Source organism: Gastrolobium bilobum, unplaced genomic scaffold, assembly GCF_033153095.1.
Source record: "Gastrolobium bilobum isolate Gb01-03AN ecotype WA unplaced genomic scaffold, APGP_CSIRO_Gbil_v1 utg8591, whole genome shotgun sequence".
Taxonomy (NCBI): domain Eukaryota; kingdom Viridiplantae; phylum Streptophyta; class Magnoliopsida; order Fabales; family Fabaceae; genus Gastrolobium; species Gastrolobium bilobum.
The window spans coordinates 147,286-163,739 of NW_026897887.1; the positions used below are offsets into that span (position 1 = coordinate 147,286).

Sequence of the window (16,454 nt, forward strand, 5' to 3'; positions counted from 1 at the left end):
AGCGAGGCTTCGACCACTCAAAAGTATCTCTCATTCTAAAATATGTAAAGTTATATCATTTTTAGTGAGAGAAAAAGATAAATTATAGAAGAGAGAGTGGATAAAAAAATAAATAAAGAAGTGAATCCCACTTCTTTGTAAATGACACAAATTAAGGACAAATATTTTTTCAATTTATAAAAATATATTAGTAATGTAAAACTTTTCAAAATAAACAAACGAGGCAATTAGTTGAGTATTACCTTTGTTAAGGTTCTTATACTTGATATATTTATTATATCAATTATATCTTATATACTTTTTGTCTATTGATTATTTAATGATAATTATTGTACCGCCTAAGATTATATGTTGGACACTCATTTAAGAACAAGCACACGACAAAATTTATGGAGGTTAAAAAAAGACAAACAGGAGTAATAATTATACAGAAAAATATAACAATTAAAATCCTTGTCAGATATCTCAATTTTGTTTCACATCAACAACTTAGATGTGAATTTGTGCACCTTTTTGTTGTGCACATTATTTTCGAAAGACTAAACACATTCGTTAGTTCATTACATGAAGCTGAACAAATTTGAACTTTCTTTCCATGTGTCAGTAGTTGTTCCCTCTGTATTTTGAGAAACCTCTTAACATTGCACATAAGATACCAACCCTCTTAAGCATGTGTTAGTACTTTTCTGATGACATGGAAACCAATTACAAGCTAAGTCAACCACCACCTTCCAATGACACTGGCACAGGACACCCTTTATATAATTGCATTGATTGTTCCGGACTAGCACAAAATTATATTACCATTTTTACCAATCCCCCCAAAAATTCTGAAGTAAACAATAACTTACTGGATCAAGTTCCAAGTGTGTGCTTAGATATTTCGAAAAAGATTTCATACATGCATAACATGAAAAGTCAGCCAGTAACAGCTCAACAGGCAACCTAAGTGGTGAAAAACTGGCCAATGTAACCCTTGTAGGGAAGTCATAGTCCGGATGACATTTACTCCACAATTTTGTGCCAAAGTACGTGGTATAGCTTCAAAAGCGATTGCAGCAGCTTCATAAGGCCACTGTTAGTCAACATTAATCTTAAGTGAGAAACAGTGTAAACTTCTATTCCATACAAGAGATAGAACTAAAGTCCACCTAATATAAAGTAGTACCCACTGGTGGAAACAACAGTGATATTAGTGTTACACTCACCTTCTCCATGCCTTCAATAGATGAACTCTCCTGTTTCAAAGCAGCTGACACAGTCAATTCTGTAGCACCACCTCCAGGAACAAGTTTTGGATTTTTTATTATGTTTCTTGCAACAGACATGGCATCCTGCCATGGAAACAAGTTTCAGACAGCAGTATGATCAAATCCGATTGATCTTTAGTACATATCAACAGCTTACCTGTAGGTTTCTTTCAACTTCATTTAAGAGATCCTTACTAGCACCTCTTAATTGTACAGTACAAGCCTTGGGGTCTTTGCAATCAACAATAAATGCGAAGAACTCATCTCCAATTTTCTTAACTTCAAATAACCCTGCACCAGTACCAATATCAGACTCCTGCAATTCATCTGGTCTGTTCACAATAACAGCACCACATGCTTTTGCAATTCTATTATTATCAGTTTTCCTCAGCCTCCTGATTGCACTAACTCCATGCTTGCTCAGATAATGGCATGCCAAATCACTAAGACCCTTCTCTGTAATAACCAAGTCCGGCTTAAACTTCAACATCTGCATGCAGAGCTCCTCGATGTATTCTTCCTCCATCTTCAATAGTAAACTCCAGTCTTCTTCTTTAAGCAGTTCAGTGTTTGTTTGATTTTCACCCTTTTTATACTCAAGGGGGCAATCAAGAAGAATGATTCGTGGGTTAACAATCTTTCTCCTCATTTTGCCAGGGGCAACCACATCTTTGTTTATCATAACTCCCTTAAGAACTCTCGAATCCTCCAGCTGCCCACCAGGGACCTTCTCAACCTTAATATAGTTTTTAATATCTACATCTCTCAAACCTTGGCCAATATCAACACCTACTGAGGTAGTAGCATCAATAGCTAAATCCTGGAAGTTAATCAAGGTAGAATATATGATACCAAATTCAACAGATCTAGAAATGCTATGCAATTGCAGGAGGGCTACAAGAATTATCTGCACTCATACTCGTCTGTAATCCTAACAACAAAACTGATGACGAACAAGAGCTGAAGCAACTTGAGATGAGACTATTATGACACTATTTGCTAGATTTGCATGTATCTAAGCAGTTTGACAGAGGAAAAAAAATATATCGGAGCATGAAATTTATGTGAGTCGCCTCCCTGATTCCAGAGGCCCATCTAATCAAATGAAGATAATTTAAACACATTTGTATAGATGCCAAAACCATAACATGAACAACAAGCAAGTTGTATTTAAAAAAATGACATGAACTCATGCTTTCGTAGAAAAACACTGTTTCTGGTTGAAGAACACTGTACAGATAACAACTTTTAACATTACTATACTTTGCTGTGAGCCACCCTGCCTGTCAGCAGCGCGGCAAGGATTAGGCTTCCTTACTGAGGATTTACGAATAACCATATGCCAGAATAAATATCCAGCTCAACAATTAAAAAAAATATAAAAGAACAAAGAAGAATATCAATTTGGAAATCTAGCCCAGGAGAAAGAACATACTCACAGCAATTAAATCCCCAAATTGGCCTGTGAATTTGGTAACTATGCAGCTTTTTACTAGCCCCAGCACAGTACCTCCTGCAGTTTAATTCATCAATAGCATTCAGATCATATGTCAAGAAGAAATTTAATGGAGCAGTCATGTAGTGTTTCTACATATTACTCCGCTACTGTAAATTAATATGGAATTTTGCAGGAAACTCAATTCCAAAATGACACTGACAAGTTCATTTGAAAAATCACATCCAACTCCCAAACTATTTAGAAAACCTACCCAGGCTCTTCTACCATAAGCTACTGGAGTATAGAATTCAAAACAGTTCAGCTCACTGTAAACTTTTGTGATATTCTTGGGATGAAGAAATTCTTAATAAAAAAGGAACCAAACTAGTAATAGAACTTACGATCCTGAGCATCAATAGGCATTGCAATTTTGTCAAGAACAGCAATAGCATCCTCCAAAGCTTTGTAATAAGCTGCAGATAACATAATTGTAGCAGTCATTATATACAATTTCATCCCCTTCTAGGAGAGAACCACTGATTAATACTATTAAATCACCTCGGCAAATAACTGTAGGATGATAGTTTTTGTCAATGAATGCTTCGGCAACATGGAGCATCTCACCAGCTGCACAAATAAATAGAAGATATTGAAAATGGGAAAAGGTAATATGCTGCCCAATAAATCAAGTAAAGATCTGATCCTCCACAAAATATGCAATACAAAAAAATCCAGAATTTGTTATCAAACCAAGCAGAGATACAATGTGGAAGAATAACCTTTTCAGTTTCATTCCATAAAAAGGAAGACTTCCAGAATAGGTCCGCACTAAGTATAGCATGACAATTCATTAAAAAATATACAACAGAACATACACGAATAGACAAATACACAAGCTAAAATTTACAAAAAAAAAAAAAGCGCTTTCTATTAAAAAAAAAAGCCGAATCCGATAGCAGAGGATGTGTTCTTGAAGATGCTTGTGAAAAATCCCTCTGCTGCATTATTTAATGACTTAAAATCATGATATATTTTAAATTAAATAAGAGGTAAATACTTCATTATTTTATAAAAAAAAATTATTTTCCAAATAATATAATTCGAATTATTAATAACTATTAACTAACATAATAATCAGTCATATTTACTTGAAATATTAAATATAATAATTTTATTTTTTGTATTAACTTCTATTAAATAGGATACGTGACTGATTAATGACTATTGTATCTGACCCTTGTACAAACAAAGGTATCGAAATAATCTCCCTGCCATAATTTTTTAATTTCCCTTCTTGATTTTCAATTTTTAAATTATTTAGTTATGAATATTAAAAAAAAAAAAATTGGCTGAGTATTGAGTGTTTTAAATTTCATATATTTAAAATGGAACGGAGAAGCTGAAACAGCATTTTAACACAATGTCTCATTTCCTCCGCAGTTCTGATTTTACTAAAGAAATTGTTATTGAACAATAAGGTCTTCTCCAAAACCAATCTATCCAAGTTGGTTTATGAGAAGGAAATTATGGCTTTAGGCTTTAGCACTATCAATTCAGTATTGGAGTAAGTACCCTAGGTATTACGTATTAGAGTATTATGAATATTGAATAATATACTGCTATCTGAATACAGTTTGTGTTATGTTCAGTTAGTGATTCTGTACGTATTTTGTTGGTGCTTTAATTCGGAGTTAGTTATGTTACAGTCACACAGTTGCAGAGTTAGTTACATGTTAGTTATATCAGTTACACCATTATACTCTACCCTTATCTCTATAAATACCAATGACTGTAAGTAATAGATCAGTGTAGCTTTGGTAATAAAATAACAACTAGAATCTTCAGAGACAAGTTTCTCTCTGAGTTTCCTTTTCTCTCTTTTATGAGAGCCCTCCCTATCTAGGGCCTGATCCAGATTCGATGGCTCCACCACATAATCAAAATCAATCCTCTGAATCTCAGTCACCTGTATTTAAGTATCCCATGGTCACACTTTCGTAAGAAATGAATCCAAAATTACAAATATAATACAATCAAAGCTACATAGGAATCCATATTGTGTCCATAATTCATTATTTAACTATTAAATATTTGTTTATTGGACACTGACCAGATGAGCTTATTAGAACTTATCAATGGAACAGTATGAGAAATGGAGAAGAAATAAATATGTAAGGAAATTATATAAATAATTAATTAAACAAAAAGAGAGAAAATTAAACTATTGATGCTTTGTTCAAATGGTTGAAATATTTATATTTTTCTTGAATTTGAAGTCATTTCCATCTTAACAAATCCACGGGCAACATCATGCTATTTTGAAAATCAACGATTGTTTCTTGAAAGCAAGGTAGTTACAAACGAAATTTTACGTAAAAACGAAAGGACAATAAAAAAGCGTAATGTAAAAAAATTTATAAAAATGTAAAACGTTTGAAATATTGGTAAAAATGTTTTGTTGAAAAAAATTGTATAAACATAATAATAAGTCGAGATTTTAACTACCATATTTGAAAGTGCTATGATATCATCTATTCATTCGTGAAATACTGATGCACAGGAAAAAAAAATTACTATTAAGTGATTTAGTAAACTTACTCTGTCTTAAGAAACAATTATTTTAAATGCTCAAGAGATAATTTTATGCTCAAATATATATTTTACTAAAAATACTAATCCTAACATGCAAACATTGTTAACGAGAATATTAAAATGATAAAATCAAGCTGAGGAATGGCAGAAAAACTTGTATCAAAAGCTATATTTAGAGCCTGACTCTGCTAACAGGTTGGTCCTCGAGAACATATTGGGATTTCAAACATACTGCTATACTCAAACAATTTTCTGCAAAAACTCTTGAAAAACATTATCTCCTTTATTAGCAGAGAAGTAGCTGATAAGCAATTCAGTGGTGGTAGCATCTGCAGAAAAACCGTTGTCTCTCATTAGTTGAAGGTATTTTGTTGACCTTGAAATATCATATCTTCGCAGCAATCCTTGGACAAAGACATTATAGGTGCAATCATTAAGGGGGCAGCCATTCTCTTCCATATTAATCAGTAAGTCTTCAGCATCATCCAATAATCCTTCATTACATAGACCTTTAATCATTATGCTATAAGTACGAACATTGATTTTCAAGCCTTTAGCTGGCAGACAAGAAAAGAGTTCCCGTGCATCATTCAGTTTTCCAGAACTGCACATTCCATCAAGCATAATATTGTAAATTACAATACCAAGATCCAAATTCATCTTCTCAAATCCCCTAAACAATGATATTGCCTCTAAATGAAAATGGCATTTGAATAGGCCATTCAAAATAATGGCACAAGTCTGGAGATCGGGAAGTTGGCCATACTTGTGCATTGTGAAAAACAATTCTTTTGCAGCTAGTGGTTTTCCTGCTTTGCAAAACCCATCAATAAGAATGTTCCAAGTGACAACATTTGGATTTAATCCATTATTAACCATTTCACCCAAGAGACAGATAGCCTTATTTAAGTTTTTAATTTTACACCATCCATGGATTAATGAACTATAAGTTACAATGTCTGGTAAGCAGCCCTTATGAATCATCAAATCAAATACTTTCATGGCCTCCTTCATTTGATTTTCCAAACAATGAGCATTAATCATTGAAGTATAGATAAATACATTAGGCTCCACCCCCATATGAACCATTAAACCTATTATACATTTAGCCCTTGAAATCAGCCCTTCTTTGCAAAAATTGTCAACTATAGCACTAAAAGTTCGCACATTTGGCATGATTCCCTTTTTCATCATCTCACCTAGTAGAGTTGCAGCCTCTTTCCATCTACCAAAGTTACAGAGGCCTTGAATTAAGCAATTGTATGTGATAAGAGTAGGTTGAATACCTTTACCAGACATCTCTGAGTACAAATCCAAAGCCTCAGATACCAAACTATCCTTGCAAAGACTGTCTATGATTGTGGTGTATACTATAACATTTGATTTGCAACTTGTTTCTTCCATCTTCTTGAGATATCTGATAGCAAGAGATGTGTCACCAACCTTACACAATCCATTAATTATTGCTCCAAAGGTGTAACTGCTAGATTGATAACCCATGTTTTCCATATGTTCAGCTAACCTTAGTGCTTGAGTCACATTGCCTTCTACACAAAGCCCATTAACAATGGTGTTAAGAGTCACCAGCGTGGGCTCCAAACCAATTTTGAACATAAGCCCCAAAACAGAAAACCCAAAAGCTGTGTGGTTCAAATGGCAGAGACAATTGATGACAATATTGAGAGTGAAGACATCGGCTCTAACACCTAAGGAATACATGTGTTTGATTAAGGAAATGGCCGTTGTATGATGTTTCATCTTCACAATGATGCCCAACAATAAGTTAAAGTCCTCGACACAAGGTAAAGGGTTCATGCCAACCATTTTGTGGAAGAAGAAATCCAAAGCAGCGTCTACAGTTCTGAGATTTCTTATAGAATTCAAGAGCTGGGCTCTGCTTGTTGTTGCTTGAATATCGCTGCCAGTACCACTAACAAAGGTGGAAAAAGTTGAAAAAGAATGACGGGAATGCGATGGGTAAAGAAGAAAGCTTCTGGGATTAGAAAAAGCACCAAAGTGTTGAAGGAGACGAAACCAATCATCCCAAGCACATCTTCGCAACATCCCCAACAGATTCAAAACATTGAAGGAAACTAAACCTAAAAGTAAAACACCAACTTCAGAGTGTGGTTATCAAACAAATTAGATGATGCAGATTCAAGAATACTGCGACGGTGGCGACGCAGTCAATGAAGGCTCGAGCATCACCGGATCAGAAAGAAAAATGCAAGTTACCTGAACTTAGCCGGAGAATGTTCAATCGGTCGCGGTAGCGGCTATGCTGCGGTGGCGGAAGTAGCCCTAGGCTATAAAAGTGCTTAGCAACCAATAACGGGGGATGCACTCAGGTTTGCCGGCAAAATGTGCCAAAAACCCTCCAATGCATTTATTTATAAAAAAGTGTTTATGCTTTTAAATTTAAATATGGGATAGGATATTGTGACACTCAAGTTATGTTACACTCATGTGACACCCAGTCAATCTCACCGTTAGATCGCTTATGTTGATCCAACGGTTATATTTATTTCCATCTTTGTATGGTCATGATTTCTCAAATTTAATATTTTATATTTATTTTTACCTTTGTATGGTTATGATTTCCTATATTTAATGCTTTCACTTTAAATTTGGGAAATCATGACCATACAAAGATGGAAATAAATATAACCGTTGGATCAACATAAGCGATCTAACGGTGAGATTGACTGGGTGTCACATGTGTGTAACATAACTTGAGTGTCACAATATCCTATCCCTTTAAATATTATATCATTTCACTTCCACATAAAGAGTGGGACTCATATCTTTATTTTTTTGTCAACTCTCTCTTCTTTTATCTATCTTTTTCTCTCTCTTAAAATGACACAACTTTACATCCTTCGACTTTCTCTCTCTTAAAATCACACAACTTTACATCTTCGAAATGACAAACACTTTTCCCTTTATTTATTTATTGACTAAAATTTTTTTTAACAAAAAAACATAATTCCTATTTTTGTCTCTTATAAACAAAATATTCATATTAGTTCTTTTTTAAGAATTAATTGTGTTTTCATTGAATTTTTGGAGATCATATTTGCAAAAAATTAAAATTATATAGGAAATAAAAGTTGATTTTTTTTATAAAAGAAGAAAGTGAGGATCATATTTTTTTAATCAGGGACCCAAAAGACTTTACTCTTATTTATTTTAACTCATTGCTTTTCGATTTATTTTATTTTATTTTATTTTATTTTATTTTTTGTAAACGCTTTTCGATTTAACTTTATTATTTAGTGAAGAATGCAGAAAAGGAAAAACAAAATTAGATAACATTTTAGTGCACTAAGTATTTTAAATTTAAAATATTTGTAATTTGGAAAAAAAATTATGAAAACGCATACTAATATAATTATAAGTCTACGAGCAAGAATGCAAGATGATTAGCTAGCCGCTATCAATGTATCGATTTCAACTTTTTTTTACTTCTAAGTTCTAACATACTTAAATGACATATTCAAGCTTGTGTTTTTGAACAAAAAAAAGTCTTTTGAAAATTCAAATCTTTTTACCCCTGCCAAGTTGTTCTTCCTAACATTACAAATTTGAAGCTATTATTTATTTGTACATATTGTTGGTGGAGTTAACCACAAAGATCACATATACAATTTAGGTACAGAAGCAAGTACTTATAAGAAATTATGGTTATCCATCACAACACCATTTAGAGTCTTACACTAGAAGGTGGATTTGATGCGCATCATGGTTATTCAACTTTCTAGCAAAAATCTCACCCTTAAAGATAAGGTTGCACACCAAAAAAATGGATTGATATTAATCCGTTCTGACTCAGTATCCGAGATCAATCCTGCACTAAATGGATCATTTCTTTTTTTAAAATATGAAATATGAGATTTCACTAAGTTAATTTTTAATAAATCTCCAATCAAACCATTAGTATTTATCGTAACAAAAGAAGTGCGAGTCTCGTCAATAGAAGAAATCTTTTTTAGATCTCAATTTACGACTAAACAAGTTCGAACTAATTGAATCCTTATGTCAGAAATTCTCCGAATTGATTTTCCATTTTCATAAAGAATATAATTGATAACTTTAAGTTCGAGATTATCTCTTTCTTGGAACAGATCTTTGGGGAAAAGTTTTACTAAATTGATACCATGCGTTATTTTATATAAAATTACGGGTCAAACCAAAACAAAAGATTTTTTCTTGGTCGTTTTGATCCACTAGACATAGATCGAATTTCTCATTTTTGTTGCTTCTTTAGATTTTTATTTTTTTTACCATTCCAGGTGGTATCAAGACGGTAATGTGCCGGTATATCTTATCCATCTCCCCAGAAAAATAAACATCTCCAAAAAAAAAAAAAAATAATTCAACCCCCCTTTTTTTCTCCACTCAGACTAATCCGTCTACACGACTTCTTAGATTATTTAAAGTGATTGGTGTATCTACTCCAACTATACAATTGTTCTGCACCATTATGCAAGAAGGTTTCAGTAAAATATGTACTTCTTCAGGAATGAAAAAATATTGATCTACTTTGATTTGGTATTTTAGGTTAAATTCTTTGATTTCCTTATACTCAATTAAATCCTTTTTTTAGAAATAAAATGACTTCTTATGATCCTATATTTAGTAATTTCTAAACTCTGTGTTCGGTATTGAGGTCGAAATAAGCAAGAATACTAATTCAAGGCCTCTTTCCATCTACCAAAATTACAGAGGCCTTGAATTAAGCAACTGTATGTGATAAGAGTAGGTTGAATTCCTTTATCATTCATTTTTTAGCACAAATCCAAAGCCTCAGATATTAACTTATCCTTGCAAAGGCTGTCTATGATTGTGGTGTACGCTACAACATCCAATTTGCAACTTGTTTCTTCCATCTTCTTGAGATATCTGATAGCAGCAGATGTGTCACCAACCTTACACAATCTATTAATTATTGCTCCGTAGGTGTAATGGTCAGATTGATAACCCATGTTTTCCATATGATCAGCTAACCTTACAGCTTGGGCCACATTGCCTTCTACCCAAAGCCCATTGACAATTTGTACATATCAGTTTACCTTACACGAAGAATGTTCTTTTAATATTTCACCTTCATCTAGAAGATGTACGAGAAATAACAATGAGGTGAGATCACGAGAGGAATAAAATACACAATATATAAACGCAAGAAATAGTTGCAACTAACTGAAAATTTTACTTTCATATCTGAAGCTTTCTTCTACACGAGAATGTCAGATAACAATACATGTAAGAAGAACACACAATTTTAACATAGATTGAACATCGAAGAATCAGTAAAATCAACGGCACATATTGATTTTTAGACAACAAAGAGAGTTAATTATTCAGCTGTACTAGTTTTGAATTCATTTTCTAAGTTTCAATAAATTTAGGGGTTAAATCTTCATCTAAATGCCTTTGTTGACAGGAGCTATGTGCCACGGCTTTGTACAAAATTAATGCTTAGCAATGACTTTTGGTATATAAGAATTATGTTGTAGGAGAAGTGATTGTGTTATGTTATAGAGATTCGTTTTGCGTGCCAAAGTTTTTTGTTTTTTTTTGCTGCGGGCCCCACAAAATATTGTGTGTGTAGGAAACTTTTTATGGTCATGTTAAATGACAGATGATAAATCCTAACAAATATGGCTTTAATGTTTATATATTGAACGTAGATAAATTATTTATATTTGTTTCCAAAATCCAAAATAATGTTGTTTTGTGTTAAAAAATTAAAAAATTATAATGAAACAAATTATTATAACCATAAAATAAATTATAATTATAAAATTGTCTTGATTTCTACCTCAAAATAATATTTGCACTGTTAGTCATGAAAATGACATGTCTCCCTCCGATCTAAGTTTTTCACCAGAGCGATCCCAATGAATCGATTGAAATATTAAAGATAAAAAAAAGTTTTTCACTGTATCAATTATAGTCAAACGTTCTTGGGATCCCCGCTGATCCCCATACTTTTTATTGCTTGTAATCGAAAAGATGCAAAAGTCCCTAAACTTTTGTTTATTTCCCAACCTTCGGGTTTTCTCCTTCATCCTATAAACAGATATACATAGTTTTTAATTGGTCAAAGCATGGGCTAAAGAAGGATCACAATGGAAAAAAAATGTGCCCCAAAAGTTTATATTTAATATTGAAACATTAGCATTAAATTCACAAGAAAGAGGTCAAAACTCGAACTGGTATAATTTATGTCTCTTTCAGGTTTCGAAGTCAGAAAAAGAATAATGAGATTAATTACCACTTAAAACCACATGACAGCAAAGATTTCTCCAACAAATTGCTGGAGTCCATTTCCCCTAAATTAGCGCCACATGGTTTGGTCATCCCAAAGTTGAACCTCTTGTTAGATTATGTAAATATGGGTCCCTCATCATGTTTGTAAATTTAACTAGTCATCCATCCTTGTGTTTTTGGTAGTCAGCAAAAAAAGTGACAATAATAAAATAATATGAATGATAGTTGATTAAAAAGTTAAAGGTTTTAGAATATTGTAAAATTATTTAGTAAATTTTTTTTGTAAAAACCAACAACTTAACACAGATTTGTTTTCCAATTCATCAATGGTTTTCGTAGAAAGATATCCAATGTTAAGCTTAATTAGTTGGCAATGAGAACACAGTGAAACCAAGTGCGAGGGTTACTTTAAAATTCTTTAGCTTATCTGTTGTATGTCTTCCACTAAAAGATTCCTGAGTAAAATTAGTATGACTGATAAATATTGAGAAAAAAAGGGCACACAAATTTAAGGCATGGTATGCAACCTGGCATTCTTTGTCGGATCAGACATGCTTTTACGGTTCAAATCAGTGCTACAGGGAAGAACAGGATTGGTGAATCATTCCCATCTACCCAATTACAATAACAATCAAGAGAGCTTAAGAATAAATTATAAAACGTCAAATCTGATATATAAATGTGTAAAAACAATTATTCCAAATTAATATATTTTATTGGACCCCCTTTTTCTTTTGTACAAAACTACAAACTCCTTTTTTAAGTGAATGGAGAGACATGATCACAGGTTTCGTATGAATGTCAGAGGTGCCAACCTTAATAAATTGAACAAGACACAGGAAGAGGTTGAGATTTAACAAAACAATAGACTCTAGTCTCAGTCCCAGTGACCTAATAAAACCAAGATATTGTGGTTATAAGATTAAAAAAAATAAAAAGGATGAAGACATTCTCTGTTATATTATTTTAATAGATAAAATACCAGCAAACTAAAAGGGAAAAAAATGAAGAGTCTCTCAAGCATGCTATGTAGCATACCAACACCAACACAATTCAGTTCCTATGTACTGGCAAATTACAATGAGGAAAATCTTAAGTGACTGCTTTGGCTCAAACATATTTCTTTTTCTCTTCTAGTGTTTCAATACAAGGAGGACTCGTACAATTAGTGAAACTCTTATGGACAAACCTAGCAGCTTGAAATCCTTCTAAACCGTAACAAAAGAGTAAAAAAGCCTCACAAAATGAAATGGATTCACAATTCACAGCTCTTCTCAATCAGAGGATATGGACAATCTATCCAAAGCATCAAGCACATGCCTCATTACGGGTCTCTTTTCTGGGCTGTTATTGACACAAGCAATAGCAATCTTCAAAACTGCAATAATCTCCTCTTCCTTATCTGCATCTTCAGCTAAATAGGGATCTAATACATCTGAGAGTGGCTTCTTCTCATCAATGCAGAACTGAATCCATTGAACAAGGTCCATTTCTGAATTACCAACTTGGACAATGGGCAATCGGCCTGTAATCATTTCAAGCAAAATCACACCATATGAATAAACATCCCACTTCTGTGATGGCTTCACCACCTTCAGTGTTTCTGGAGCCTGATAAACATTTCCCAAAATATTAGTTGTAACTTCTGTTGATAAGCTCTTTTGTCTTTCTTGGGGTTTCTCTGCAGCCACTCGGTTGGATTGCAAGGTTGGAGACCCTCCAGCAATATTTGCAAGGCGGCCAAGACCAAAATCAGAAATGTGGGGTTCCATGCTATGCCCTAGCAGTATGTTACTTGGCTTCAAGTCTCCATGGACATATTTTTTGGGGCTAAATTCATGCAGGTAGACCAATCCTTTTGCAATTCCCTTCATGATTTTTATTCGATCAGACCAAGATAGTGGTGTAAAAGTGACAAGTCCAGCTTTCCCTGAAGACATTAAATGGAACCAACAATCAAATGAACGAAGTGTTAGACCACCAAAAGATGAGATCATAAATTGAAATTAGAACAAATTTAGACTTGCCCTTAATGAAACTTACCATGAATTGCTGTGGCAAGGGTTCCATTGGGAATATAATCATAGATGAGAAGCTTCTCATCAACAGACCAGTAATAGGCTCTCAGAGTAACAATATTTGGATGCCTTAACTTTCCTATTGCTTCAACTTCTGTTTGGAACTCCTTCAACCTTTGAGAACCTCCCTCCCCCAATCTTCTCACAGCCAAGGTAAGCGCGTCTTCAAGCACCACTTTGTAGACAATCCCTATTCCACTCTTTCCCAGAACAAAAGCTGAAGCCTTAAGAAGCTCATCCAAATCAAATGCCACTTGAGCATCTAATGGAACAAGATCATGTTGCTCAACATGATCAGATAGGGTCTCAGATTCATCTTTTCTGAAGCATAAGCACTCCTTCCTCACTCTCCCTCCCTTATCAAAACCATTTTCATCCTGATCCTGATTAAAACCACAAACCCTTGAGTAGCAGTAAGAGAACAGCAAACCTAAAAGGCAAATTCCAATTATATCTCCCACAACAATGCCAATAACAGCACCCTTATTTAGCCCTTTGCTTTTCTCACTTTTCCCAGAACCATTGTCAGTATCCGGAGGTGGGTAATTATCAGGCAAAAATGGAAATGAGGAAGGTGAACTGGGACCAGGAGTATCCGGGGCACAAAGGTTCTTCAAGGGGGGGCCACATAGGCCAGGATTGCCAATAAAAGCCGTTGGTCCTCTGTTCATTAAAGCACCAGTTTGTGGTATTGGACCACTTAAATTGTTGTAAGTAAGATCAATGTAAACCTTCTCAGGTAGATTACCAAGGCTGCCTGGGATTGAACCACTAAAATGATTATGAGACAAATCAACAGTTCCTTGCAGGCTTGATAGCTTTCCCATATCACTAGGAATTGAACCATTGAATTGATTGAAAGAAAGGTCTAGTTTTTCTAGAGAAGACAAATCACCACCAAATCCATCTGGCAGAGGACCGGTGAAATTGTTATGACTAAGAACAACGGTTTTGAGCCTCTTGCATTTGACTATGGCAGCAGGTAAAGACCCATTGAAGAAATTTTGTGATAAATCAAGAGTTTGAAGGTACCTGAGCTTCCCAATATCATTTGGAACTGACCCAGAAAAGGAATTGCCATAAAGCACCAAACTTTGCAGTCCCTGAGCTTGAAAGAGCTCAGCCGGTAAGCTCCCGAACAGCTTGTTGTTCCTCAAATTGACATGGCGGAGCTGGGGAAGAGATCCTAGCGCAGAAGGAAGAAACCCAGAAAGTTTCCTATTTGGGATACTAATGGAGACAACACTTTGCTCCTTGCACGCGATCCCATTCCATGAGCATGGATTCTCATCAGAAGAGTTCCAGTTACTCAAAGACCTTTCTGGGTCTGCGATGATGGACCTCTTCAGTGTCAAAAGCAGAGAGCCTTCAACGTTGAGAGAGCTCACAGGTGCAACAAGAGAATTGCACAGAAGAAAAAGCAACAACAAAACCATTTGGAACATCTCCAACTTAGTGACCGTTGGAGCAAAGTCCAAATAAAAGACAAAGGAAAATGAAGAACACTAAAGTTACCTTAGTTTCTTTCTTTCTTAGAATGCCAGAAACAAGAGAGAAAGTGAGTGAAGGTGTTGGGAGGGAGTAATGGAGAAGAAAGAAAGTGTTGTAGAATGGGAAAAGGGATGAGCTTGCAAAGGCTTTGGGAACATAACATAGTTATTAGACGAAATGCAAAGGAAAAAAAAAAGGGAAATGATTAAAAAAATGTGGTTGGTGACAGTGGGGAGACCGAGTGTCTTAAGCATAACCCACGCACGAGTATGTCTCAGAAGTTTTCGCGATATTTTGGCCGCACTGTCTACTCAATGATTAAATGATGGACGCTTCTTCCCGTCCTACTCTAGAAAAATTCTTACCCAAATTCAGTTGGTAAGTTAATAAATTATTAATATTAATAATCACGATAATTGATTCTTAATTAATTATAATAATATAGGGTTCGTTTTTTCTGCAGTTAATGTAGATAAGTTATCTGCAGTAAGTCAATACGACGTCGTTTTGAGATGAAAATCATGATGTTTTTGTAATATTAATTTATTTTAGGGTTATAATAGTTTTTATATTTATAATTTTTTAAGATTTTAATACCAAAACGACGTTGTTTTAGGAATAAATGCAGATAACTTCTCTGCATTAACTGCATAAACATTTTTTCCAATAATTTATTACAGTATGAAAAGAAACACGAAGCTATGATAAAAAGAACTACTTTATCCTATTCAAAAGTTTAAGCCAGTGGATTAGAATTTTTTAATAATATATTATTTTCTTATATCAATAATTAATTTATGAGAAAAAGAAATATGTTTTAAAAGGATACAAGCTTGTTTTTTTATGTAATTTACACCAAGTCTGATTGGTCATGTAAATCTGAAAAGTTATTTTTTTTTTCTTTCTTCCAGTCACTTTATTGACGTGTAAAATAAAAAAAAATAACTTTTCAAATTTATACAAAATCTTATCGATCGGACTTTGTATAAATTACTAAAAGGACATAACTTATCCTTTTAAAGGACATCCACTTGACGAGAGAATTTATTGTGGTCCAGAACCACCATTTTTTAAGTGGCCCTCAGTGTAAATGAAAGGGCAAAATTGAAAAAGAAGAAAAATAGCAAGGGTAAAAAAGGAAAGAAAAAATCAGTGTTATGAGAGGAAGCACCAAATCATTGGATGATTCTGGAGCATATCAAATATTTCTCCACTTGACGCTTTATTTATTTATACATTTAACTTAGTTTTCTCTTTAGATAAAGTAGTATGACCCCCTTATATGGGGCTAGTATTATTTAATTGTTTTACTATTTCTTAATAAGGAAGAAA

General features: G+C 33.9%; 3 protein-coding genes across 3 annotated transcripts; all 3 read right to left on the reverse strand.

The window, feature by feature from the left end:
* Window positions 1-723: 723 nt before the first annotated feature.
* LOC133311207 (T-complex protein 1 subunit gamma-like) lies at window positions 724-3,601 on the reverse strand. The gene is made up of 7 exons (XM_061512222.1): window positions 3,468-3,601; window positions 3,247-3,315; window positions 3,090-3,161; window positions 2,690-2,763; window positions 1,408-2,070; window positions 1,209-1,334; window positions 724-1,075 (listed from the first exon to the last, which is right to left on the reverse strand). Exons 2-7 carry the CDS (start codon window positions 3,305-3,307, stop codon window positions 896-898), a joined length of 1,176 nt encoding a protein of 391 aa, XP_061368206.1. The 5' UTR covers window positions 3,308-3,315; window positions 3,468-3,601; the 3' UTR covers window positions 724-895.
* Window positions 3,602-5,394: 1,793 nt separating this feature from the next.
* On the reverse strand, window positions 5,395-7,633 carry LOC133311189 (putative pentatricopeptide repeat-containing protein At1g12700, mitochondrial). Its single transcript, XM_061512196.1, has 2 exons — window positions 7,516-7,633; window positions 5,395-7,379 (listed from the first exon to the last, which is right to left on the reverse strand). The coding sequence occupies exon 2, from the start codon at window positions 7,342-7,344 to the stop codon at window positions 5,521-5,523; it is 1,824 nt and encodes a 607-aa protein (XP_061368180.1). The 5' UTR covers window positions 7,345-7,379; window positions 7,516-7,633; the 3' UTR covers window positions 5,395-5,520.
* A 4,958-nt stretch (window positions 7,634-12,591) lies between these two features.
* LOC133311204 (receptor protein kinase-like protein ZAR1) lies at window positions 12,592-15,093 on the reverse strand. The gene is made up of 2 exons (XM_061512219.1): window positions 13,597-15,093; window positions 12,592-13,483 (listed from the first exon to the last, which is right to left on the reverse strand). The coding sequence occupies exons 1-2, from the start codon at window positions 15,074-15,076 to the stop codon at window positions 12,828-12,830; spliced, it is 2,136 nt and encodes a 711-aa protein (XP_061368203.1). The 5' UTR covers window positions 15,077-15,093; the 3' UTR covers window positions 12,592-12,827.
* Between the last annotated feature and the right edge of the window lie 1,361 nt (window positions 15,094-16,454).

Excerpts from the sequence above, each read along its gene's own strand:
- LOC133311207 (XM_061512222.1), bottom strand. The coding sequence starts at position 3,307 with ATGCTCCATGTTGCCGAAGCATTCATTGACAAAAACTATCATCCTACA. Across the intron at positions 3,162-3,246 it reads TCCTACAGTTATTTGCCGAG|CTTATTACAAAGCTTTGGAG; the intron begins GTGATTTAATAG and ends TGTTATCTGCAG. Across the intron at positions 2,071-2,689 it reads AATTTGGGGATTTAATTGCT|GATTTAGCTATTGATGCTAC; the intron begins GTGAGTATGTTC and ends ATTAACTTCCAG.
- LOC133311189 (XM_061512196.1), bottom strand. The coding sequence starts at position 7,344 with ATGTTGCGAAGATGTGCTTGGGATGATTGGTTTCGTCTCCTTCAACAC.
- LOC133311204 (XM_061512219.1), bottom strand. The coding sequence starts at position 15,076 with ATGTTCCAAATGGTTTTGTTGTTGCTTTTTCTTCTGTGCAATTCTCTT. Across the intron at positions 13,484-13,596 it reads CCTTGCCACAGCAATTCATG|GGAAAGCTGGACTTGTCACT; the intron begins GTAAGTTTCATT and ends TAATGTCTTCAG.